Source organism: Mastomys coucha, unplaced genomic scaffold (genome assembly GCF_008632895.1).
Source record: "Mastomys coucha isolate ucsf_1 unplaced genomic scaffold, UCSF_Mcou_1 pScaffold16, whole genome shotgun sequence".
NCBI lineage: Eukaryota > Metazoa > Chordata > Mammalia > Rodentia > Muridae > Mastomys > Mastomys coucha.
Genome location: NW_022196898.1, coordinates 48046394 through 48074302, shown reverse-complemented (window position 1 = coordinate 48074302; position 27909 = coordinate 48046394). Strand labels below are relative to the sequence as shown.

The following is a 27909-nucleotide window of genomic DNA, read 5'->3' as shown; positions in this document are numbered from 1 at the left end:
ACAACAGATCAGCCAATGAGAACAGTAAACCAATCCCCAGTTACAGCATCCTGAGCATGTAAGTTCAGGGCTTAGTAAAAATACAAAACATCGTACCTTTGAACGGAATGTTGGATGAACGAAATAAACAGCCTTTAAATTCCTCTTGTATCTAATCAAAACAAACAAAGGGTCAGCATTAGTGACAATGAAAACTACTCATTAGTACAGACAATTAACACTTTTACCTGAGTATATAAATATATTCACACTGAGAAAAATACCTTAAAAGCAGCAGGAGTTATACTGAATTTGAGGTAAAATGTCAAAAATAATTAAGCGAACATTTCATTATTTAAACTGCCCATTTTAAAGGAAGTAGTAATTGCTGCCTCTTACTGTGATAGAGCTACCTCAAGGAAGAACAAAATCAACCATACTTTTAAAAAATTAAACATTTTTTTTATACCATGATGGAGTTTCTGAGCACAAATATATATAATTAAGTCACCTTGAAATCACTAAAATTGTAGTGAAAGTTAGAAAGTAAAAGTTATAGTCATGTTACTACCGGTTCCAGAAAGTCTATGAAAGCTTTGTTCACTCCCAGTTCTGAGAACAGTACCAGCACCGCCTCCATTTTAACCCTGATAACCTGATGACCCAGAGGAAACTCCTAGAACCTGACCTGGGCCTCAGCCAACCACCCCATGCAGCTTTGTGAGGTTCATCTTAAGGTTTTGTTGTCCAGTAGTTTAATAATCACCATTGGGTCATAAGATGTCAACTGTAAAGGACGTCAAAGAACTAGCAGGAGAATTATTCTAGCTGAGGGCTGTGTCAGTTGAAGGGCTAGCTAGAAGCAAGAGTAGGCATACAATGGAGTACAGCTTCATTATAAAATACTTTAAAGCACACTAAATAAGTGTCTCTTAGCTAATGAAAGCATTAGTATTGCTAATTAAGATGAGATTTAATGGTGGGTGGAAGGCAATGGAAATTTATGGTAATTTACCTTCTTTGTTCCCTAACTGTATAATGGTTTTTCAACCTAGCCAATAAAGATACTGTGATGCTACAAATAAAATAGCAACCAAGAGGGTAGAATAGTCTTTTTATTTAGGAAATGTATCACTGAGAAAATCCTTATAGCAAGGGAAGCATAATTTAATGAAAATTTTCTAGTCTATGAAATCTAAGTTCTCTATATAAAATTGTGACACTTGGGGTAATAAATGCCCAATTTTCCATCTTTCTTCCACCTTCCGGTGTAGAAAACATTAAAAGATAAAGGGACAGCAAATAGGAGTAATGACAGGCTCAGGTTCCACAAAGCCCATCACTCCCAGTCTCTCTCCTCCCTTGCCAATCCTGTTAACAATGTAAGGAATGTTAACAATGTGGCCTCACATCCCCTGCCACAGGGAAAGCTCTGGGTGCAGAGTAAAGTCAGGACATCTCCAGAGACAAAGACAGATCAAAGTCCACTTAAACCACAGGAAGAAATGTTAAAGAAAAAAAAAAAAGGTTCAGTCTTCATGACTAATCAGCCTTAAGTGCCCCCCATAGCCCCATAAATGTCTGCTCTTCTCTGTCAGGGACAGCCTGAGTCCCCCACACCAACCTTCTTCCCTCTTGCTTCTCCTCTTCTTGCTCCAATGAAAACCTTTGCCTGTGAGTTTATGTTCCGTTTCTATTTTTATTTGTAATCACAGGGATAAGTTTCCTTGAACCTGCTACTAGTATCTCTCCCAACAGACTCACTGGCTACTGGATCAAGTTAAATAATGTTTATAAGTATACTCAGTTATGTATTGTATTAATAGACCATAGCAACCAAGGCTGTACTTCCATTATTTTATACACAAAGACTGGGTATGACACCAAACCTCCTCCAAGGTGGCCAAAGTGAGAAGATTACAGATGAGTTTAGTTTACTGCAAAACCAGGGCCTCCAATAATTAAAGTCTCTAATGTCTATGATAAAAATCTTTGTCACATGAAATATCCTTTCAAAAATATTTACAAATGTCTGCTACTGCTTAGTGTTAAAAATACAGAGGTAATAACCCATTAACAATTTCCAAAAATAACTAACTTGACGTCAACAACATCATAGAGTTTCTTCAGGAAGTCGGAGTCCAGGTGATTGTACTCGCTGGTCAGTGTGTGAAAATACACCAATACATATTCCTTCACAGCGATGTGATCCATCACATGGATAAAATACAAGAGGGCCTACGAGAAAGAATAAAAAACATTTCACAGTAGTTCACTCCGAGGAGGCCCAGACAGGGAGCCCCTCCCCTAAGGTTAATCTACAACTTCCTGGAGTTGCAGCTGGGCAGAGCAAGTTGGTGAGGATAAGTTCTCTTGAAAGTGAATCCTGGAATTCAGTGACTCTTAAAGGCTGTGGCACAGTCCTTTTCCCTAGTGCTCTAAGAAAGAGGATAAGTAATCTTTGGCTTCTGAAATAACTCTTCAGATACCAGGAAGAACTCCTGGATCAACTACCAGGTTTCTCCTATCTAGGACAATGATGTCAAAACATTTAAAACTAAGATTTAGTACGTCTTATAATTTTAATAAAATCTCTAATTCTGTTTGCATTCCATCAAGATCTCTATGTTCTCGATCAGACAGACTCAGGGCAAGCCACATAGCACACGATGTGTCCAGCAGCTCCTTCCATACTCATGGAAGCTCATTTTCTTAGCATTTTTAATGCTTATCTGAATGAGCAAATGGAAGGCTTTGTGGGCGTTTGGCAACACACTGGGTAACACTTCTAGAACTAGAGGATGATCTAGTATGACTCTGTTTGGTTAGGGATGGATCCTATTTTAAGAAATTTAAGAGAGACACTAAAAACAAAATGAGAAATATAACCCAAGCAGGGCTGATGTGACCCAGTGGTTTGGCTGTAAACAACTGCAAAGATGGAGCTAAGCTACACCAACTGAGTGGACTAATCAACTAGGCTGTTTTCCAATTCCTCCTCAGCAGAGTCCTTGGCATTAACATGGATTAGGGTCAAACTACAGGCACAGTAGGCAGTGGAGGACATTAAAAACAGTCTCTATGTTAATGTTACCTGGTTTAAACCTCACAATAAGTCTCATTTTTTAAAATACGAAATGATATATCATAATATCTGGAATGCTATGCGAGTACTCACCAAAATCAAATGCAGGGGTTTTATGTTCTTATTGATGTAAGTCATACTACTGATGGTAAGAGTGCATGTCACAAAGACTATTAAGAACACAAATAGCTACATGCAGAGTCATACAGTGTACTACTTACCAGATGGATCTTCCCTCTTTGTGAATAAGGTTATCCCTAGCATTCCCACTGTTCCTCTTATTAGAGTAGCTCTTTGTTCTTTCTATCCATTTTTTACTATTATACTTAAGCAAATTAGGATACTCCTTTTAGCTTCAAATTCTCTCTCTTTAAGTTATTCTACTGTTATTTATAGGGTTAGCCAACAAGAAAAAGCTGTAGAAGACAAATTCTTCTCAAAACAAGAAAACCCCCCTTCTTAAAAAAAGATTTATTTTAAAGTGTGTGTGTGTGTGTGTGTGTGTGTGTGTGTGTGTGTGTGTACACACTATGTGTTTAGAAACACACACAGTGGCAGAGTCCTCTATAACACATGGAATTATGGGCAATTGTGGGTCATCCAATGTGGGTGCTGCAAATCAAACTCCAGACCTCTGGAAGAGATATACTCACTCTAAACTGCTAAAGCAACCATTTTTGAAATACTTATTTCTACCTTTTACTTCTACTAACACATCTCTCCTCTCTACTGTACTCCCTTCAACCCTCTCCCTTCCTCCCCGTCCCACATACTGGAGATTGAACCCAGGGCCCCGTGGAGGCTACATGAGCACTGTACTGAGCTACATCTGTAGCATCTTAGAACCATATTTTTAAAGGGTCCCAGAACATTCCATTTGTGAGTATGCCATAATCAATCAGCTTTGGGAATTTAAGTTACAATGTTGCATGTACTTTCTCAGTTTTAAGTGTGCTATTTTACCGTGGCTGACACACATGGGTCAGTCACAACTTATTTTTTGTAATTACTTTGTAATGGAATTGATGTTTTGGGGAATATATATGTATATAAGCATTTTAATAGACTATCATTGATGTACTCTTTGGTAATTTCCCACATGTAAGCAGTATATCATACCCACTCGTCCTGCCTGCTCCAGGCACCCCAACATGCCCTGTTTCCTGCCCTTTTCTCTTGTAACAATGTACTGAGTTCACTTAGTGCTGCCTGGAGAATGCTGACTGAGCACCTCTGTTTAGCTCATGGGCTCACTGTCCCTCCAGTGAGGATTCCACACTCAGCAGTTACAGGATTTACAGCTATATCTCCTCTTGGGAGTATTTTCTTAGAAAGCCTCAGGAATGGAATCACTGGGTCGATGAATACAGCTTTTACAGTTTCAATTCATCTCTGCTGACGACACTTATTTACTGACGACATTTTTTTACAAGTTCTCACTAATTCTCAGGATGAGAAATGACTTTTGAATTGCCTCTACATATTACTAGTGAGGATGAACAATTTCTTCCTTGTAGTTAACAGTTTTTAAAAACTTCAACTGCTTTTTTTTATTTTAAGCTCGTCTGCTTCTGTCTTCTGGCCCCATGTGAAGGGATGATAGAATTTCACTCTCTTGATATCTTGGGTAAACTGCACCTCTGGGATACACTTTTTAAGTAGATACTCAAGTGTTAATTTTTCTTTTTCTTCAAAGAAGCTCTCAAGTCTGTATACTTAGAATGCAGGGTATTTCTAACCAAAAGCTTGACAGTTATGTCATATCCAAACAGAATAGCTGTGTTTCTGGAGTAGTCTCAGAGCCAGCTGTGTGGTATCTGTTTTTCCTGTAGAGGATAGCAACCCCTACCTTACCAGAACTGATGCATACTGATTCTCAGGGATGCTGGTCTACACACCCATAGCTCCTCTCACCTGTGCTGCAGACCCTAGCTACCAACTCGATACTCTTCTTATTTTCTACACCCACCTGCTTTGCGGATTAGCATTTATGACTTACCTTGTCCATATCTATCAACGTCACAGGAATGTTTCTTCCAACTACCACCATCACTGTGCGGCCACAGTTATCTACACCTGAAAGAGGAGATGCAATCAGGACCCAGGACCCTTAATACAAGACCAGGGTTTTATCCTGGTCTTTTTATGTACTTGACTTTATGTATTTGACTACATAAAGGAATCCAAACACTAAAAAATGAGATGCACACACTTCTCAAATTATGCCATTACATTTCTTTGATTGTTAGGAAAATGCTTTTTTTTCTTATGAGATTTTGAGCACAGTCTTGACCAAGATTGTTTAAAGATTTTAAATCAGCATAACCTATGCTCTTATTTTTTTTTAATAAATAAACACTTTGTTTAAACGCAGCATGTTTAATAATATTAGCGACCCAGAAGATCAAAGCTCTCAATTGAAAATGAACAGGAACTGCCTGAAACAAAACCCAGTGGAGGAAGTGGGGACTGGAGAGTGCTGTAAGGTTTGAAGTTTGTACTGACAATCCAGAGAACATCCTCATAGAAAAAGCATCCCAGGAAAAAAGTGAACCAGGCCCTGCTGAGACCATAAGAACACACTAGAACTGATATGGCATGTAGAAGATCCTTGTGATGTTCAAAACCTATTGACGTCAGCACAAAACACTGTATTTACAGAGAAAACCAAGTCTCTCACAGCACAATGAGTCAAATCATTAATTAGCGAGAATAAGTGATCGTTAAGCTCACCTGTTTGGTATAAAGCTTTCAGAGAAGCGATATCAGACAGGTCTTCAGATCTTGCTTGGCATAGCCAGCGATTATAACTAGATAGATAAAGGATATAATCATTAGAGCAAACATTTGGAAGTTACTTTTACAAATGGAACCCATTTTTAATGTCTTTTCTGACCATAAATAACTCAGGCTTCATTACAACAAAGAGTTAGAGGTCACTGCACCATGCAGAATTGGAAGGCCACTGATAGATGTGCACTAATGAGAAATGACATATATATACAGCTATGACTTGAAAAAACTCTCACAGTAAGTAAAGACTACACAGATTCGTGGCTATGACATCAAGTATTCAAACAACATATTTAAAGAATATTCTTATTTTTCCTTACTACGAAAATGTAACAAGAAAAGCCTCAGTTGGGTTGCCCTGCCCTGTTCTATACGAGGGCTTTTGCCTTGTCTCACTGTATCCTGTTTTGTCCTGTTTGGCTGCTGTCTCTTGGAGGCCGGCTCTTTTCTGCGGAGGAAATGGAGGGAGAGTAGATCTGTGGGAGTGGGGAGTTAAGAGGGAGTTGGGAGGACTGTGTAGGAGACTGTGGTCGGGATGTATATTGTATGAGAAAAACCTATTTTCAGTAAAAATAAAATAATTTATTAAGTTCAATAACTAATGTATTTGGCTAAAGCCCATTGTTCAACCTGGAAATGCCAGGCTTCCCGGGCCTGATGCAAACGCTGTGCCCTGTACGCCGCACCCTATACTCCATATGTCCTTTTGTGTCCTCCTTTGCTATAAATGAAGCTGAGCTTTTGGGTCTGTGCATGGTGCCAGGCTCCATCTTGCTAGTCTCTGCTAGATGTACTCCAGCACAGCACTGGCAATGTTAGTAAGGGTTTAATGAGTACTTAATAATTAATGAAAAGATGCCTTTGTGTGAGAAGTGACATTAGTATCACAAGCAACTGGGTGTCAATCCTAACATGGACCACTAATGAAAGGAAACAAAATATTTCAGTGAAATCACCTCTTCCCTGTTTTCTAATGTCCTTTCCCTACTTTAATAAATAGTCCAAAGGCTTGCAAAGCTGTATTTGTGAAAAGTTGCTAGTTTGCTCCCTAACAACTTCTATCTTATGCTACATCGAATCACTCCTGGTGGACCAAACACTTAGACACGTCAACAGAAGACCTGGGGCACTTGTCTCCTTTTTCAGGTGTTAGGAATAATTGCTGCCCAGACAGTGATGTGGCACAGCAGGACAGTGAAAGGGACAGGGAGGAGTCACCAGTGACAGGAGAGCTGAGGGTTTCAAAACGATGACTAATCGAACATCTCCTCAACAGACAACGGGCTGAAGCCCCTCCATCCTGGTCTGCTTAATGGGAACTGGATTCAGTGTGTGAAATATGGTCCTGCTTCAGCAAAAGCAGAAGCCCATCTTTCTAAACTCCACCCTGCATCTTCAGCATGGCTGAGCACTGGCTTTCAGCTCTGTCCTATCATAAACTCAACAGTTATCAGCTCTAAAGTTTTCAGTCTCAGGATCTGAGAACCATGAACAACACATAAACCACGGCGTGAACATTTTAAAAATGCATACACAGAGTCAGATCAACATAATTTGGCAAAGAAGTCCAGTCACTCTGCTTACAGAAAAATGTCTGCCAGATGGTACTACGCATGACCAAGTTTTTAAACTATTATTTAGTAGTTAATCATTTTATTTATTTATATCCCAAATGCTGCCCTTCTCTAGAGTGGATGCACCTAATTCTGTTTAGAAACTACTGAGCCTGTCATTTGGTTCAGCCTTTGGAAAACTTGTTTACTGGCTCCCTCTAGTGGTCAATCTGCTTTTTTTTCCTCCCCCAAAAAATCAGAGTGAAGACCTGGGACTGAGAAGACAGAATATTTTAGTTCTGGCTGCGGGAGAGGGAGCCATTTTCTTCAGTGCTGTCACCATGGCTATGCTGAACGGAACCCAGTAAATAACCCCCCTCCCAGGCTCATGGAGACAACCTTATAAATGCATTGGGCTACAAAGTCATGAAAGAAGAGGAGGGGCTTCCTGGAAAGGAGTTCAGGGAGAGAGAGAGGGGTGAAGGAGAGTAACAGAGGTGAAGGTGATAGAAATATGTCATAGGAAGCTCTCAGGGAAATAAAACTTCTGTGTTTGTAAGGGACTGCTGAGATGTCTGTGACTAGAGACTGGCACCACGGAAGCGCCCTATAAACAGCATAAGCTGTGCCATGCTGTGAAAAAGGAAAGCAGCAGAGGCAGGCAGTCTAGACCCAACAGGTGAGTCGTGAGAGGCATTTCCTTTCATCTGAAAGGTGGAGAATGAGCAGGACCGAAGGAGAGAGAGGCTAACTGAAACAGATGGGAGAGGCCAAACCTAACGCTCAAAGGCGAGACAGATGGGGCTGGCTGAGTACTGAGGAAAGCTGCCGGGACATGTTTTATGAAGCTTGCTGAGTTCCGATGGTGAGCTACATACACTCGCTGCAATCACTGATGCTCACCACCTAGGGGACACTATCCTTTACCAGCCCTATGAGGGAATAGACAGCCATGTACGATTTACCTTTTTCTCACAAAAATTGAAAAGTAGCTATCCTTACTATTAATCTTTGGAAAAAAATTCCATCTACGATTTTAAAAAGATTCATTCAGAATGGCTTTAGTATTAGAAACACTTGGAGAAAATAAAATGTGAAGGTCCTCAGGGTAAGTGGGGGAGACATAAAACTCTTCAGCTGAAGAAAACTTTAGCGCAAGAAAAGCACAAGCAGAAGCCTTGTCAGTGCTTTCCCATCTCCTGATTTCTGTGTTTGGATTACATGCAGGCACATCAGTTAAAGCCACAGTAGGGGTAAGAACTCTGAAAGCAGACATGCATTTGACCATGGCTTCCCCACACTAAGTCACTCAACTTTCAGCTCTGAGTCTAGAGAATGCAGACAGGACCTCCTACTCGGTCATTGCTAAGGTTAAACAAAAGGAGCTTTGTATGTTCCAGATCTCTCTCCTGACCCACACGCTCTAACTATCAGAACGAGCCTGCCTTACTTTCTTTGATGCTGCTTCTGCAGGGCAGCTTCGGACAACTGTCCCTGGAGGATCAATTTTCTTTGCTTGTCAATATCTCCTTCCATTCGAGCAAAAGCATGCGAGCCAATGAAAGACAGATCCACTCCCAAGCCTTCCTCCTCATCTTCTTCTTCATTGTCTGCAACAAAAAAGTACCATCAGCGGAGCTACAAAAGTAGACAGCAAAACTAACTGAGTCCTACAGGAGGCAGCAGCAGCAACAACAAATAACATTTATGACTCTGAAATAATTTAGAAATCTGAAGTCTTGAAATAATGAAAGAAAAGGAAGCACTATGCTCCCCGATTTCTGATCAGGACAAGCACTGAGTATGTGGGGCAAGTCTCCACCCCAGGGGTTCATGATCTTACAGATGTGATGGCTGACAGAAGGGCTTCCAGCCAAACATACACTCTTTGCCTATAACTTTCAACCTACATGAGTATAAAACCTAGAGAAATAACATGGCTCACTATTTAATGTTAACTGTGATTTTTAGAAGAACTGTTAAAACTGCTCAGAACTTGAAAAGTGAAGGTGGTAATATACTCATCTACTGCTCCAACAGTTCTTCATGAGCCTCCAAACTCCATTCAGCTGAGCATGCTGCTATGCCCACCTGCAAGTCCCCAAGAAAAGTCCTATGTCTTTGCTGGCTGGCGTTTACCCATACCCTAGGAAAATTAAGGAAGGCAAATGCTGAGCCATTACATATTGCTGGTACAGAAATCACTATGAAAGTTCCTCAAAAAAGTACAAATTGAGTTACCACATGACTCAACTATATCATTCCTGAAGAGAAACTCCAAAGACTTGGTTAAGCGTACCAGAGAAATCTGCTCACCTGTGCTTATTACTGTACTATTCACAATAGTCAAGATCTAGGATCAGCCTAGATATTTGTAAGAGATGAATGGGTAAAGCGGGAGAAACACATACATATACACATCAGTTTTATTCAGCCATAAAAAAATGAGATGATCTGCAGGAAAAAGGATGGAACTCGAGATCACTACATTAAGCAAAATAAGCCAGGTGGTGAAAGACACGTATCACATGGTTTTTTTCTTATAAGGAATCTAGATTTTATACAGATGTAACACGAAAGAAAGTGTGTTGGGGAGTGAGCACTGTGAGAGGGGTCCAGCAGGAGAACAAGAGTGAGGAATGAGGCTTGGCTATGACAAAGCAAATTCTGCCATACCTGTATGAAACTGTGAAAGGAAACCCATAACCTGTATGTCAATTATGGAAGATGAGGCGCTTAGAACCCCAGCACTCACCCTCCGAAGCACCAGGCTTCTCACTGATCCTAATTTGCCGCTCAGGCACCACGGGCTCCCCTTCTGCATTTCCAATGTCTGCAGGTAGGTTCGGCAATGACCGGCTCTCCTCCTTTAACGACCTTGGGAAGTACAGAGGTAGCAGCTTTTGGTAAGTGGCCTGTGTCGGAAAAGTAAGGCGCTGTGTGAAAAACAGTGAAGAGCGAAGGCAAGCCCACGCAGTGATGGCTGTGGTCCGTGTGCTCTGAAGACCACAGGCTTCACCACTCCCCACTCAGACCGCAAGCTGTCCGAGAGCCTCACTCGCCCTATATTCCACAGGGAGAATCAAGCCTCCAATGACTTATCACAGGAGACCTCCACCCTGGTCCAGGTCACCAAATCTGGACTGTGAAGGCTGCCGCTCCTGCCCACACTCACACCCTGTCGGTTAGACTCGAGAAGCACAGGAGCTATATGCTAAAGCTAGTACCAGTCTCTATTTGACACGTTTATTTTTTTCAGGTTTTTTTTTTTTTTTTTTTGAGGGGGTCAGGGGCTGGTGGTTTGAGAGAGGGTTTCTCTGTGTAGCCCTGGCTGTCCTGGAACTTGATCTGTAGACCAGGCTAGCCTCAAACTCACAGAGATCCACCTGCCTCTGCCCCCTGAGTGCTGTGGTTAAAGGTGTGTGCCTCTATTGCCTGGCTAGTTGTTCATTTTTTAGAAACATTTCTAATTATTTTCCAAAGGTCTGACAGTTTCACTCACTCCCAGGGAAAAAAAAAAAAAAAAAAAAGAGCCTGTGAGATGACTTCTTAGATAAAAGCCACAGACTCTGATGACCTGAATTTGATCCCTGTGACCTAATTAACATGGAGGAAGAGAACAGACTCTTGAAGAGCATTCTCTGATTTCCACATGCACATTCCCCCTTAGCCTCCTCCAAAATAAAATATATAAATAAACCCAATTTAAAAAAAATCAATGAAAGCGATGGAGGTAGGAAATGAATGATAACAAGATGTAGTAACATATGATGTGAAGATGATGAAACCAATCACTTTGTAAGCTAACTAAAAATTAATACAGTAACTACAACGTGCTAAAATAAAAACAGAGTAAGGTGCCAGGGGGTGGAGGAGTGGGTGGGGTGGTGGTGGTGGCACATGCCTTTAGTCCCAGCACTTGGGAGGCAGAGGCAGGCAGATTTCTGAGTTTGAGTCCAGCCTGGTCTACAGAGTGAGTTCCAGGACAGCTGGGGCTACACAGAGAAACCCTGTCTCGGAAAACAAAAAACAAACAAACAAACAAAAAAACAAAAAACAAAAAAACAAAACAAAAACAAAACAAAATAAAACAAAACAGAGTAAGGTGTACTCTATTTTAGGATTCCCACATGTGCGACTCCTGTGCTCACTGATGGCACAGAGCAAATGAAGGTGCTATGTGCGGGTGGTCCCCATGTCTGTTGGCGCTGCCTTGTCTGCATCCTAGGCATTGCTGCTGTGCCGTTGCCCAGCATCCTCAAACTATCTAAACTATAGGGGCTGGAGAGAGGTTAGAGGCTATGTGCACTTGCAGCTCTTCCAGAGGACCCAGGTTCCGTCCCCACTGAGCACCCACACTGAGTGACTCAACAACTGTGTCTAACTACAGATCCAGGAGATCCAGCACCTTCTTCTAGCATCTATGGGCACCTACACTTGAATGCACATACATACATACACATAAACATGAAATAAAATGAATAAATCTTTAAAAAGGATTAAAAGAAGACAGCACACAAGTGGTGGAGTTGAATATCTCAGTCAATTAAATCATTTAAGAAATCAGTATTACACACAGAACTACAGCATTTCCTAAACAGAAGCCTGGAGACTTCAGGTTTGTAGCTTATAGAAACCCAAATAGGCTGGATGTGGTGGCACATGCCTTTAATCCTCACACTTGGGAGGCAGAGACAGGCAAATCTGTGAGTCTGAGGCTGGCTTAATCTATATAGTGAGTACCAGGCTAATGACGGCTACATAGAGAAACTCTTTCTCAAAACAAAAACAAAAAACCAAAACAGAAACAAGCAAGCAAACGAACAAAAATCAGGCTCAGCTTGTCCAGGTGCTTGCTGTGCAAACCTGGCCATCAGAGATCAGTCTGTCAAAAGCACAGAAGATCGAAGGAGAGAACAAGCTTCACAAAGCTGTCCTGACTTCCACACATGCATCATGGCACACTGGGTACAGGCATGCTTAGGCATGCTTATGCGCGCGCGTACACACACACACACACACACATACACACACATACACACACACACACACAGAGGATTCTGAAGAATCATATAAAACTAACCTGATGAAAATACCGGAAAATACCAACTGTAACTTTAGTGGTGTTCTCAACATTGTCCAATCACCACTGTCTAACTCCAGAACACTAACATCACCTCAACCCAACTCCCCAGCAATCGTTTCCCCACACTTCCTAGTTCCAAAACCTGGGCTGTGACTGTTCTGCCTCAGTGGATGTGACTATTTTCGACATTTTAATAAGACAGAATACACTTTGTGACCTTTTATGTGTAGTTCATTCCCGTTAGCATAATGCCACAAGGTTCACCTCCTTACAGGTTCCCACACTTCACTTCTCCAAGGCTGAGTACTTACCTGCTATTTGATGTATACTCTACATTTGCTCCTTAGTCCTCTGTTGACTATTTTCTACTCCTTGGCTACTGACTCAACAACACTGTTTTAAATATTCATCTTTGTTTTAAATGTTTTCTGTATGTACTTAAGAAGCTGCTGCATTATATTGTAACTTCTTATGTGGCTGGCAGATGGCTTTGTGACAGTGAAGAGGCTTCTCACTGTAGCTTTGGCTTGAGTTGCTGTAATGGTCAATGTTGTGAAGTTTCTTTATCATGGTCATTTGTATAGCACTTTTTAACAACTAAGAATTAACTATGGGCTTTCTCTCTACACTGTGTGTATTTCATGTTTTCTCATCTTTAAACTTTGCTAGCTAAGGAATGCTGCCCCTCTCAGGACCACCTGACTCTTAAAATCAGTACCACCTTACTCGAGAATACGACTTGCCTGTGCAAACCGCCCAACCCTCCTCCTCCTCCACTTCCCTAATTTAGCCAAGCACTGAGAAGTGAAGTGACTGCTGAAGGATACAAGCAGAACCATCAGAAGCTGAGCACAACACAGTACTCTCAAGTTACGGACGCCCAGGGAGATGGAAACGAAGATCTGACTTTCTACATGGCCCAAGTTTAAATAAACCCACTACACACAAGAAAACATACAGTCCTGCCCCCACTGGCTTGGCCACTACCTGCACCCAGTCAAGCAGATGGTGAGGCCTTACCAGCAGAGCAGTGATTTTCCCAGCTATGTTCCTAAAGCCTAGAAACCTAGTGCTCAGGTTACAAGGCAGCAGCCTGGGTGCCGGCACAGGCAGCAGGCAGCACTAGCGGTCTGTGCCATTTCCCTTAAGAAGACAACAGCCAAGCAGTAAAGCTGAATCAAACTCTCCTTCTTGGCTGGGTGGTGCATGCCTGTGATTCCAAACTGGAAGCAGAGTCAGGAGGACTGCAGCCAGAACAGCGTGCTTCACACCGGACAGTCTGAGTTCTGTCCACACTGCTTTAGTTTCCATCATGTCTTCCTCAATGAATGAACATAAATAATCCCACTGCCACGAATTTATCTAAATCATTAGACTTCTCTGCTTCAGATTCAGCGAACAGATGATGACCACGTGAAGGTAACACAAGTAGAATTAAGACTCAAACTAAGCAAAAAATATTAGTAAAATACCTCTTCGACTTCTGAGACAGCAAACACTACTTTTTCAATGGTTTCCCCGTGGATCTCTAGGAACCGCCTCACAGTACCTAAAGAAGAGAATGGAAAGACATTCAATGTTAAAGCCAAGCTTTGATTCTGTAACGGGCCACCCTTTACTTCATCAGTCACTGCTCAATCACCCACCACCAGAAAAGCCTGCCACATGCCTCTCACATGCCCCTCTAACACCCCTCTGACAGTCTGAGATGCTTTCCTTTAGAGTAACTGTAGCAGACAGTTTCCAGAGGTCCCTTCATGGCATGTCCTCTCTGCTCTCAGCCCTCCACGGGCCCTAAGGTGCCATGGCTTTCCTTATTGTACTTGCTGCCCTAGTTACAGTGTCTGTGACAGTGGCTGGCCACAGAAGATGCTGAGTCCAGACCTCTTTCCTTTATCCAGAATGTTCTGTATATCTCTGGGGCTTCCCTTTGGCCAGAACAATCTAGCACAAATGAAAAGCACAATGCCGTGTATTCATTCAGTTACAGTGTGAGGTGTTCCACTCAACCTGTTTCCTGCTCCCAAAACCAAAATTGTTATCTTTTCTTAGTCTCTATCCCATCCTAATGCATGTGTGCACCATGGTATATGTGCATAGCTCAGAGGACAACTTCCAGGAGTTAGCTCTGTCCTTGTACCATAGGGTTCCAGGGTTGAACTCAGGCTATCAGGCCTGGCAGCAAGCATCTTTACTTGCTGAGCCACCTCACGGGCTCTGAATTTCCTTTGGAATTATCTTTATTTTTTATTTTAATCCACACTGTCACATGGTTTCCATGCACAATCTTTTAATTCTTCTAGCATGTCAAATATCCATCCTTCCTCTTTCAGTTGCTTTCAGGTTATTAATGCTCACACACATTTTGTCAGTAAGCTACTGGCTGGTCTCTGTTTCTTTCATTTCCAAGGCTACAAGGCTATTTTGCTTCCCGGGGAATCATCTCATAGCACTTTCTGTAGGAGATAATTGTAATGGGGATGTACTCCTTATAAGTTAAGGTTCCAAGCTCCTACATGACTTGCCACATTGTCCTAGCTAATCGTCTCATAACTCCTGTTTCTCCTACATGTCTTCTACTGTCACTTACACCTCATGATGCCCTATCCAGGTAGGTTAGTTCTGACCAAAAAACATTGTTCCTCCACTCCATTCTTTTGTGAATCTTCATTCATTTTTCAAGGTCTGGTGATAAGCTGTGTTTGTGTAGAACTCTATCCCTCCCTGGGTTCCTCTATACAGAATCTCTTGCACCCACCTTGGTTCAGTTCGACTTAGGGCTTTTCAAGTTTACAACAGGTTTAATGAGATATAGTCCTGTGGTAAATTGGGAAGCCTCTATGAGCTTTTATCTTTCTAGCTGTAAACCTCTTACAGCTACAACGTGGACCTATTTAAAGCCAAGTATATTTTATGTACATGCACTCATCAAAAGCAACTAATACTAAATTAATACTTTATGGCCCGCCTCGGTAAGGAATGTAGTCCAAGGATCTAGTACAGTAGACTAATCTGCTGCTCTAGGTGCAAAACTGTTTTTCCTCTGGTCTGCTTTCAATCTTTTCCTTAAAACAGTATCCTAAAATAAATTTTCTTTTAGACTATTTACATTACATAAAAATTTGACACTCATATATGCAATTGTCCCTTAATATAATTACTGTATGTTTCTTATGGAAGGTAATGCCAAGTAGTAATCAAATCAAATTCTCTCAATGGTGCTCATTTAGAAAGAGGCTTCTGCCAGAAGAGGAATGAGACTGACCCATGACTCAAGGATTTCGGTATTTCAGTCTACACTGTTCCTTCTAGTTGCAGCTGGGTACTCTTCCCCGCAGCCAAACAAGATGTCACATGCTTTACATTTAGGAAGACACTTTAACTAGTGAAAGTGACATCCAGGATATTAACACCTTCAACACCAAAGCATGATGATTAGAACAGGCGCCGTGGGCTTCTTGCCTGCTCCTGGGTAGGAGAGAGCACCGCAGACCAGTAACTCGAGTTCTTTTTTTTTTTTTGGTTTTTTTCGAGACAGGGTTTCTCTGTATAGCCCTGGCTGTCCTGGAACTCACTCTGGAGACCAGGCTGGCCTCGAACTCAGAAATCCGCCTGCCTCTGCCTCCCAAGTGCTGGGATTAAAGGCGTGCACCACCACCGCCCGGCTGTAACTCGAGTTCTTGTTGAATAAGTAACCCAGTAATTTTACTTCACTGTTGATGTTTACAGTTCTTCAAAGGCTTTAATTGTACATGGAGTAGGGAAAAAAGATACTATAAAAAGTCTTGGTATACTGGTCAAGAAGTCATTAGGTTTTTGTATACAAATGTTTTGCTAATAGTTTAATGAGCAAGAAAGCTCTTGATTTGAGAGATATATGTCAATGGATTCACTTTTAGCAAGCATGCACTATAAATGTGTACAAACCATTCATTATTTTCAAATTCCAGAGGTATACTAGCGTCTCTATATTTGTTTGTTCTGAATAAGAAGCTCTATAATTCTACCACATTTAAGGTCTAGGTGAAATGGCCCTTAAACAATTTGACTAGGTCAGTTTTAAGAGTGACTAGCTTCCTTTCTGCCAATTACATTCCTAGAAGTAATCTTCTCACTATTGATCTTTATCTGTTATTGTAAATTACTCTTAAAACTGGGGTGGTCTGAGGTATTACTATGTAGTAAAGTCAGCCTTTGGACCACTTTCCCAGAACAATGCATATAGGGAATTCACATGGTAGTATTTAAGGAGGGTGTGCAGGCGCTGTTCCTGTTGATGAGAACCCATTAACACACAGTACTATCTCAAATTAATCAAAGCTCCTCCCTTGAAACATGCCTAGCTCTTGCTATCTGCGGTTAGGATTCCTATTCATCACCTTTATGAGGACTGCAAAGCTCTTGGGATAGCTTTTAAAGTCTGTTTTTCTGAACACTGCTTTGGATAAGGGACCACAACCCTTTTTTGATGGATATACAATGTAGGTTACGATGATTGCCCAACCCCTGCGAAGAACCCTTGCTTAAGAATGTATTGCAGCATAAGGCTACTGGGAGAGCCCTTCAGGTATTTGAAGATGAGCATCATATCTGCATACCACTGATGTTTCAAGCAAAGTGTCCTTGTTTGTCACTGTCTGTGACCGTGACCTAAAATGTATGAAATACACTGAGGACATGGACTCTCAAGCTGAGTACTAGTTTTTATTTCTGGGAAGTGAACTCAGAGACCCATACATCCTAAGCACACACTCATCACTGACCTATGCCCTCAGCACAACACGGTACCTTTATACAAACTTCTATACAGGTCAGTCTGGACTCAGTGAGTTTTAAACTGAAGCACACGGTTTTATAGTAAAGGAGTATTTCTGAACAGTGCAGTCTGTTGGACGATGTTTCGTGTACCGTATATTCAAATGCTGATTTCTGTACCCAGAGACCTGGCTGCTGTTCAGACTCTGGTACTGTAATTATCACGAAGCACCTCCCAACTTAATTCATTGTAAAGCACTGTTCTCCATCACCTTCTGATTAGCTACAGTAAAACGACTATGGCCTATAGCAAAAAGCAGGAGAATAAGGTGGAACTTATGGAAAGAGAGAGGGAGAGAGAGAGAAAAGAAGAGGGAACCAGGTAAGGAAGATTCAGCTAGTTGGACAAGAAGGAAGAATCAGGCCAGGAAGGGAGGAGATGTAACTAATAAGCCATGTGGCAGAACTAAGATTAGTAGGAAACAATGCCTGGCTATACAGCCAAAAGTTTATAAATAAATATAGTCTCCATGTCACTATTCAGGAACTAGGGTGGGCATAGAAAGGCCCATGGTTATAGCTGTGTAAAAGAAAAATAGTATGTAAATATATTATGAATTTGTTTTTGCTGCATTTTTATATACTGTCAAAATTATTCTTATTTGATTCAAATACTCATTACATTAATCATATTTTCTAGTCTGGTATCATTTTTAAACTTAATGAGCAAGTCCTGTAAGCCTTTATGCATAGGTGTAAATTAGACCATACTAATTGAGAACTCTGCCATCTGGCAATGCAAAGTCGGTCAGAATGTCATGATGTTCTCCGGTTAGAACTTATTCTAGGAATGGAAGATGCTAAGCACTGATGCATGTGTGGTACCTCCAGCATTACTTACGAAGTGCGATGTGTGTTGCATCCTCTAGCGGATAACCTCGCTTTGCAGAATTGATGACACAGAAGCCAACAGAGGACATGGACTGCTCTCTGCAACCAGACAGAAAACCCAAAAAAGTTGTCCTAAAACAACTCTCTACATACACGATCCATAAGTACTCTCAAAATACAAGTGTGAGTCTCTCCTTCCCCACCAATACATTTACAATAGTTAGCTGTATTGATAGTTACACTAATGTAAGATCTAACCACACTCTGAGAGCTACTATCTGAGCTCTTCAGAGTTTGCTTTCCACAGTGAGGTTCCATCTCTAACAGCAGGAGGGGAACAGGCCGTACTTTGCCAGCTGAAGCACGTTTCTGTAACAGCTGTACAGGGAACTCTCCGCTGCAGTGCGATAGCGGCTCTTATACTTAGGTCCCACTGTGTGAATGATGAACCGAGCAGCTAGGTTAAAGCCTTTGGTCAATTTTGCTTCACCAGTTCGGCAACCTGGAAACAATGGGGACACAAAAACGCCTGTAAATATTACGAAAACACAAATGTGCAAAGCATAAACCGTTGCATTAAGAACTGTGAGGAATGTTATCTAAAAATAGGACTGAATACAAGGATCCACGTCTGTTCCTTCTGTTCTTGTGGCGCTGAGATGGACAGCAGGTACAAGCACAATCTTGTATCACAAGATGGGGAAGACACAGAGCAGACAATTATCCAGGTTTTTGAAGGGAGAAAAGTCAGTGGCCTATGGGTAACCAGCTTAACAAAGGGGGGAAACCTAGCAGCCTGCAAATTGGAGTAAGCAGAATGAAGCTTTGTGAAGAAGGGCGGAGTCAGACCGAAAGCAAATTGCTTCATTTAAATCCAGAGTCCAAAGTGTCCAGGTGTGGATTCTGGGCATGTTCATGGCCTCACTGCTTTGATGTCCTACGTAAGTGAGATACTGGCCTTAGAAGATCAAATGAGTTAAGTTAAGCAAAGTGCACACAGGCAGCAGTGGCTATTGCTATTGTTATTTCTGGAGAATACTGGAAAGACTCCTAATTGCTTGCCAGATCATGCTGTGTGATGTGGGACTGTAAAGAGATGGCTCAGGTACACAGTCAATCAAAACCACAGCGACCCTCCTTACACCAGCATGGCAAGGTTAAATTTTCTTTGCCACTGATGCAACAGAACGGAAGATTATTCCTTGGAGATGTTGGACAAGACTTTCTAGAAATCAAGAACCCCACTCTCAAGTGCAAAGAGGAGCTTCATGAAGTTAAGGCACTAAAGCTGTATGGAAAACGCCTAGCTGCTTGCCTCCATCAGTTGTCTAACAGCGATATCCAAGGCCAAAGCCAAAGAATGAGTTGAGTCTGATAATCAAAGCAATCCCTTCAGTTCCCTCAATAAAACCACAGCACGTCTGTTCTACCAGACACCCACCAACCAATAGCCTTGCTGCTATGGAGTACATTCGTGCATGCCCTTCCCACTTCTGACGCTGAAACTTCATGGTGGCATGTGGTGGCATCAAAGCATATATCTTTGGGAGGTGAGAAGAACGAGACGAGATCACGCCGGAATCCCCACAGATGATAGGATGAATATTTTAACAACCCAATCCAGAGACTGCTTCCTCTTATGTGAAGAGGCCCAGAAACCCTCAAAAGATCCTAATCTGCTGCCATCCTGGAACCACACCTCTAGATACCAGAACTTGAAGAATTAAATATCTACAAGCAACCTCCTCTGTACCTGTTAGTAGCTTGAATGCACTAAGCAGCCAAGCATGGTGACCCATAGCTGTAATCCCAGAACTTGAGAGGATGAGACAGGGGTCCAAGGTAAAGGACGGACTGGACTATATATATATAGTCAGTTCTAAGCCAGTATGGGCCACATAAGACACGCTGTAAACGAGCAGGCCAATGCGTAGGACAGGCACAAAACGTGCCTCAGTAGCTTCTCAGTTCCTCCTCAAACACCACTAGCACTGAAAGATCCCCAGGAAGTGAGGAAGTAGACAAAACAAACTGATGTTCCTGATACACAACAGGCAGGGTAGAAGCTTACGAAATGACCCGAAGTCCTGACACTAGATATGTATTGCAGTGACATGTGAGAGGATACAGGATCTCTGAGTCAAGACCAGAAAAGGACAGAAAACAGCACATGCATATTTGCTACAGACTACTGAATCTGTAAGAACAGGGAAGTTCAATAGGGGCTGAAACCATGCAGAGAACAAAACAAATGAGGAGATAACAACAACAAAAATGGAAGACAAAGCAAGAAAATACACCATGCAGTAAGATTTCTTCAAAGAAAGAAATAGGGAAGAAAAGCAAGGATCTTCCCAGAACTGAGCACCTCACTCCTCACTCCCTAGTGTTTTTTTGGGGTTGGTTGCTAAGGAGGAGGAACTGAGCAGCTAACAACCAGTGAAGGGTCAGTGATCTAAAAGCCTCAGGTGACCTGAGACACTCTGGACAAAGGTGAGTGACTGACAGCACCCACGGGAGATAGACTCTTCTGTCTTCAAGGTCCCCTTCCCCCATTTTTTCATCCTATAAACCTCCAAAACCTCATACCACATGCGCACAGTCTCCTTTATGCAGAGACTGTGGACCTTCAGCTGTTTCAATTAAAGAACACTGTGTTTCCAGAGATACCGGTCTTCTCTCAATCCGTATCTAACAAGGGTGTTAAAGTAAGGTTTTGGTAAAATAACCCCAGAGGACATTTCTGAGCAGCTGGAAAGGTTATCTACAGTTTCGGCTTAGATCTAATGTCTGAAACCAAAATGCAGAATGCATCTTCTATTGAACATGCTATGTATACCACACGCTTGGAAGCAGTACATATGTAATTACTTTTTCTCTCTAAGAACATGTATATACCTTCATACTACATATGGAAAGAGCCAGAAGTGGTGATATTTGCGTGGTGGGAATATTATGGTTTTAGTTATTTTAGCTTGTATACACATTTTTTTTTTTATATATTGCTTCCAAATACAGTAGAAAATTGCTAGTTAAAAAAAATATGTGTATTATATTGATTTTTAAAAATAGGTAACAGGCCAACACATAATTAGCTTGCGGTAGATATTTCTCACATCAGAGTTTTGAAAAGAAAAAAGCTGGGCTTGGTGGTACATGTAAGTAATACCAGCATTTGGGAGGCAGAGGCAGGATAGAGTCTAGGGCTAGCCTGGAGTATATGAGACCCTGTTCCCCCTGACCAAAAAGGAACAAAAATATCTTGTTCCTGGGCTAGCCCTTCTTTTTTATTGTTCCTAAGAACTCTAGATGCTGGAGATCGTGACCAAAAGTGCTGCTCCAGTCCCACCTGCCATGCACTTGTCTCTTCTAATCCAAAGCCTGAAAGCTGAGTGGTGTTAGACGCATTTAAAACATCATCCTGAAGGGGTTTTAAGGTTTGAAAAATAAATCCAGTTCACTCAGTAAGATTGTCTCTGGTCTCAGTTCTGTTGAGTGTGATGTAGCTAACGTCATGCTAGTGGGCACTGAGTATCTTGAGTTACCAAAGATGATTCAACAGCATTTCAACTGCACTTCTTTGCAAGTCCTCACCCCACAATAAGGAAGCACAGAGCTGCTGAATGCTGGAAGCAGAGCGTGCTAACCAGAAGACAGCAAGCAAAAGTTGTAGTGCACGCACTCCTATCCCTGAAAGCTCACACTTCAGTACTGAGTCAGAGGACACATAGGCAACAACTTGTGAGCCCAGCATCTCGTTACTGTGCACGCGCAGGCTTTGACCTGTTTTGCTGGCTCTGGATATGAGCTCTGGGCTGGAACAAGCTTTCCAGCGAACAGGTCTTCTAATTCTTTATAATGGAATACAAAGGACAACTCCCACAACTTTTGTTTTTATGAAAATAACCAAGTTCAAATTGTGAAAGTTGTACTGACTGGGGACAGGCTAAATGGCTACCCAAATCCTTCACAGCCCACCTTTAGAAAGCTGTTTCTCAGAAAAAAATTCTAGCTAAATTGCAAAACAATTTTCTAGATCAGGAATTGCAGCAACACAATAGCTATGACCATCCTTGTTCAAAGCATCCCTTCTCAAGGGTTTGAGAATAACGAGGGTTTCCTCCAGACTCCCTCCACGCTAAGTCTTTGCACTATTCAGTACTGTGCCTTCTAAACACCTAGCGCAGTAATACTTTTCATTGAGGTGTACCCCAGTTTAGCACTCTTAAAGGTAGTGGTACACCTACAACAAAAGCCCCACAGTCTCCCCAGGAATCCAGGTGCAGGGCAAGCACAGCCTCATTTAACACTGATGATTTGTTCTTGACGAAGCAGTATAAGAGTGTGAGCTTTGAGTTTAGTCAGTTAAAGCCTTGGGAGTTTCATTTCTCAGCGACTTACAGGACAAGATGTTGTTATCTTCTCTGGGCAGTTCCTGCCTACATGACCTTCACACTGCTCAGGACAGTGGCCTCTTCTCAACAACCTAGCACACCACAACATGGTGAGAGCACAACTGAGAAGTACTGTGCAGGCTAAGAGCACATTCTATGGGACAAAGGCTTTTCTGGAGGAAAAGGAATCTATCTGCAGACATCGGGAAGACTTGAGAGCGCACAGCCAAGAGAAAGGCCAACAGCAGGTGAAAACCACAGAGACGCTTTCCCAGAGCAAGTGGTGATCAGAGATCCTTTGGGTTCATTCAAGTGGTGAATTTTAAAGGCAAAAGCCAGTGTGGGATGAGACTGGAGACAAAGGAGTGAAAGCATTCAGGCAATGGAGACGAGCTTACGGACTCTACAGGATCACTAAATGGTTGCACAGTTTACTATGTAAACACTGGTTAGTGTCTGGAAAATGGATTTTAAGAAGAATAATGTAAGGAGACCAGTTGGCATGGAAGGAAGAAGGGAGTGGTAACAGAGAGAAATACAGCCACAGTAAATTGGGACCTCACAGCACACTCTGTGGAAAGGGTAATGAAGAATATGTTAAACCTAAGGATTTTTGAATAAAAAACTGGAATGGCAGATATGTTATTCTGCTGATGGTAAGTACTTCATATGTGCAGAAATGACCATCAAACTGGCTCCTCTGGCCTGACCCTATGTATTATTCTAAATTTCATGCAAGGCTATAACTTTAATCTCTGTCAATTTTTTTTTTGTCTATTTTTTGCTTGTATTTCTAGTCAGTTCATTTGATATATGTATGTAGCTTTCTATCATAAATTTGGTAAGCCATAACTTGTAATCATTTACTAATTAACAAAAATGTGACAAGGTGACAGTGTCACCTGTTCAGACCTTCAGCAGCCAATGATGATGTCGTCAGGTCAGCACTGGCCATGCAAACAGGACACGTGAGAGCTAACTAGTCACAGTAGCAGCAACAGAACTCACCCCAGCCCCAGGCTGGAGACACGGCTCAGAGGGTAAGAGCACCGTCTGCTCTTCCAGAGGTCCTGAGTTCAATTCCCAGCAACCACATGGTGGCTCACAACATCTTTAATGAGGTCAGGTGCCCTCTTTTGGCTTGCAGGCATAAATGCAGGCAGAACACTGTGTAGATAAATAAATCTTAAAATAAAAAAAAAAGGAACTTAATCCCCACTGTGGCACCTGATGTCCTCCACTATAGCACCTGATGCCCTCCTCCAATGCTTACTCATCTACCCCAGTAGGTCTACAGTATCAGGGTTAAAAGCCTGATCATGGACAAGAGGTGTTATGAATTCAAAGAGAGTTTGTGCCTCTTGGGTATTCAGTCAGCCGTTGGCATCTCCTAACTCAAGATGTGTTCCAGATTGATCTCTGCTAAAGTCTGTGGAGAGATCTGCATGCTTTCTTTATTCAGGCATAAAGGTGCCCTAAAAAATATTTTGTTATAGCTAAAATTGAGATTTAACATTGTTTCTTGGCCTCCACAGTATTTCAATGATCCTAATTGATTTCCTAGCTGTTATTAGCTTGGAATTTTTTACAAGGGATACTGCCTTAGCAGACAGGGAGTCCCTAGAATTAGCAATAAAGGTCAGGCATTATTGCCTACTAATTCCCAAAAAGAAGCTGCCTTATCAGACAGGGTATCTCCAGAGTTAGAGATAGTAGTCAAACACTATTGCTATCTGTAGACATAGTTAGAACTCTAAGAGCAGTACCACACAAGGCAGAATTGTTATAAAACTAGACAGTAGCCGAAAAGCTTCCTGAACTAATGTTTGTGTTATAAGCCAAACCATTCCCAGGAGCTGCTAGAATGGGACCTCCTGGTGCTTACCTGCTTCTGACCACAAGAGAGTTTGCTTAGGGCTGCCAAGATAGCCCATGGGGAAGAACACTATTGTTCTTCCAAAGAAATCATTTAGACCTGGCTATTTGATTTCACTGACTTTGTGACTGCTACTTGCCTATGTGATCTCTGACATTCGCCCTGTTTTCTGTATATAAGCCTGATTCTTATTTTGTGAGAATACATTCAGATAACACACTTCTTGTGTCATATCTGTCTGTCACCACCGAATCCCTTGCCCATCTAACCAGAACTTTCATCACCCCGTGGAACAAGGGCTCCCCAAAAGAAACCCCGGTCTGTGGCACTCCACTATAGCACCTGATGTCCCCCGCCATGGTACCTGCTGTCTCCCACTATGGCACCTGATGTCTCTCACTATAGTACTTGATGTCTCCCACTATGGCATCTGATATCTTCCATGCCATATGACCTGTGCTTTAATTTATTAGCAGAGCTTGCTGCAACAGAACTTGACATCCATTATACCAATTGGCTTGTATGATACCAATTTTTTTCATCCAAAATATTTATTAAATTTTTGTTATGCTCCAAGACCTGAGGTTGGAACTTCCATTACTGACAAGAGAGATGAGAAGATTCAAACTGAGCAGCGAGTGATGACAGTCTCCAGTCACATGTTCAGTACAGGGGAGTTATAATATGAACCTCAGCTAAGCATTAATAACTCTCAGCCTATTAAATCCTCTTTCTCTTAAAGGTAACTATTAAATTTCATAGTGATGAATTTTGTGTAAAATCATTTTGCTTTTCCATTCTCTGTATTATTTTCAAGTCTCACTCTATGATGCATGAATATGTACATGCATGCTCACCCCAGAAGGGTTTTTTCCAGACTAGCTTCTTTCTTACCTCTACCAAGAAACTTTTCAGTATTTTCTTAAAGCTCCTTTTTAATTTCTACACACTTATTATGGCATCTATTATAGTTTGATAAAAGGCTTTTCAACCCCCTCAGTCCTTCTCCATATTGCAATGGCCTTTGCTTACCGCCTTGCTCTTCACACTTTCCTCAACCTGCTTTATAGAACTCAGGACCACCAGCCTAGGGGCAGCCCCCACCCACAATGGCTGGGGCCTCCTCCATCAATCACTAATTAAGAAAATGCCATATAGGCCTGCTGGTCTTATGAAGGCACTTTTTAAATTTAGGTTCCCTCCTCTGAGAGGGTTACAAAAGTTTCAACATTAGAAAAATCAGCTTTACAGAGTCTTCTTCATGAACACCCAATACACTTCCTCAGAGTTGAAGACATCCAAGTGTTCCCTAAGCAGTAACAGGCCTAAAAGCATTCACTCACCTTTGAGTTTCTGTAGGTCCTCCTTCAGATCTGGCCCCGCAAGCATGAAGATGCTCTCTGACACAGGATTCTTATCTGTGAGGCTTTCATTGCTGGTGTTCACAATGGCCGTGCAGTTCAGTAATGCCACGTCTCCTTTCCTGATGGACCGACAGATAAACAGCGACTGTGAGACAGATGAGGGAGATAGCTGACCTAGTTTCTAGTTTCTTTAAAACCTTCCATCTCTGCGATATTGGCTTTGCAAGAGCAGAAAAGTAGAAATGGGAAAAAAAAATGTCCTACTCAAATTAACCTGACATCTTAAATCTTTACAGTAACTGCAGAACTCCCAGAGCCGTCATGGTGCACATTTGCACCTTGTCATGGTTCCTTCATTTTATTTTATTTATTTTTTTTTGAGACAGGGTTTCTCTGTGTAGCCCTGGCTGTCCTGGTACTCACTCCATAGACCAGGCTGACCTCGAACTCAGAAATCTGCCTGCCTTTACCTCCCAAGTGCTGGGATTAAAGGTGTGTGCCACCACCGCCTGGCAGGTTCCTTCATTTAAACAGAAGGCTTATACAGTTGAGGGTAGTTGATTATTACAGTTTAGAATTAGCATCAGTCATAATAGTCAAAAGACTATAAACAACCTGACTGACTGACCACCAGCTAGGGAGCTGATGAGTGTGCTCTTAGTGTGCACCCATGGAGTATTATTAAGTCATAAAAAGAAAAGTACTACTTTGTACTACACTGAAAACATTAGTCTAAAAGTCAACATATTTTTTTAATTGAATGTTTTCTTTACTTTACATTTCAAATGTTATCCTCTTTCCTGGTTCACCACCCCCCCAAACTCCCTATCCTATCCTCCTTCCTCCTGTTTCTACGAGGGTGTTCCTCCACCCAACACCCACCTACTCCCATCTCCCTGCCCTCAGTTCCTCTACACTGGGGCATCTATAGCCTTCATTGGACCAAGGACCTCTCCTCTCATTGATGCATGACAAGGCCATCCTCTGCAATGTATGCAGCTGGAGCCATGTGTATTCCTTTGTTGATGGCTTAGTCCCTGGGAGCTCTGGGGGGACTGGTTGGTTGATATTGCTATTCTTCCTGTGGAATTGCAATCCCCTTCAACTCCTTCTTAGAAGGAGAACAAGATACTCACAGGAGAAAATATGGAGATAAAGTATAGAGCAGAGACTGAAGGAAAGGCCATCCAGAGACTGTACCACCTGGGGAATTCATCCCATATACAGTTACCAAACCCAGACACTACTGTGGATGCCAAGCAGTGCATGCTGACAGGAGCCTGATATGGCTGTCTCCTGAGAGGCCCTGCCAGAGCCTTACAAATACAGAGACGGATGCTCGCAGCCAACCATTGGACTGAGCTCAGGGTTCCCAATAGAAGATTTAGAGAAAGGGCCAAAGGAGTTGAAGGGGAATGCAACCCCATTGGAGGAACAACAATATCAACATATTTTACTGTAGGAATTTCATACATATGAAATGTTCAAAATGGGCAAACCAACAAGATTAGTTCTGAAGATGAAGGGAATATTGCTGTCTTAACTGTGGAGAAGGCCTCATGGAGGCACACACAGAGCAGCAGCATTTAAGCTGTGCATTTTAAATCTGTACAGTTTACTGTATGTTAATTATATTTCAATAAGGCTGTATCATAAAAGCAATATTTCAGTAATGCTAGGAGTTCAATAAAAAGGAACTTTAGAGGAACATTATGAGAATTCACACACAGTAAGGTATGATGAAAAAGTTACCAAAGAACCACTTTTCCATTAATGTCCCGATTATAAAGAAAAGGCGATCTGCTGGTGTCTTCCTGGAATGCCTCAGCTGTGCCGTCAGAGGAATTTACTTCATCTTCATATGAGTCACCCCAGCTTAGCAGGGTGTCCACATCCACAAACTGGGAAGGTGCACCCAAGGGATCCATGGAATGGGAACTTCAGCTTGTGGCCCAAACTCTTTGGCAAGTCAACAATCCCTGGAGGTTTTAGCTTAAAAGAGAAAAGGGGATCATTTTAAAACAAAAGCACAAATACTGAGCACAAGATCACTTTAATTCTACCACACCAATGCACAGACTCTGCTGTGGACCAGAATGAGCCAAGAGTACACAATGGGTCCACAGCCATGGT

At 42.0% G+C, this 27909-nt stretch overlaps 1 protein-coding gene across 4 annotated transcripts in view; it reads right to left on the bottom strand.

Annotated features, from left to right (window-relative positions):
• The window catches only part of Gdap2 (ganglioside induced differentiation associated protein 2), a 47290-nt gene that overhangs the window by 12137 nt on the left and 7244 nt on the right, over window positions 1-27909 (bottom strand). For all 4 annotated transcript variants that reach the window (XR_004119727.1, XR_004119728.1, XM_031374973.1 and 1 more), the window contains exons 2-12: window positions 27529-27768; window positions 25756-25895; window positions 18491-18644; window positions 18153-18241; window positions 13969-14045; window positions 10166-10325; window positions 8861-9020; window positions 5798-5874; window positions 5064-5140; window positions 2078-2217; window positions 97-151 (exon numbers count right to left, since the gene is read on the bottom strand). Coding sequence is in view for 2 of the 4 variants with exons in the window: in XM_031374973.1 (XP_031230833.1) it covers window positions 97-151; window positions 2078-2217; window positions 5064-5140; window positions 5798-5874; window positions 8861-9020; window positions 10166-10325; window positions 13969-14045; window positions 18153-18241; window positions 18491-18644; window positions 25756-25895; window positions 27529-27704 (1305 nt within the window). In the remaining 2 variants the exon portion in view is untranslated. The remainder of the gene's footprint in view (window positions 1-96; window positions 152-2077; window positions 2218-5063; window positions 5141-5797; window positions 5875-8860; window positions 9021-10165; window positions 10326-13968; window positions 14046-18152; window positions 18242-18490; window positions 18645-25755; window positions 25896-27528; window positions 27769-27909) is intronic.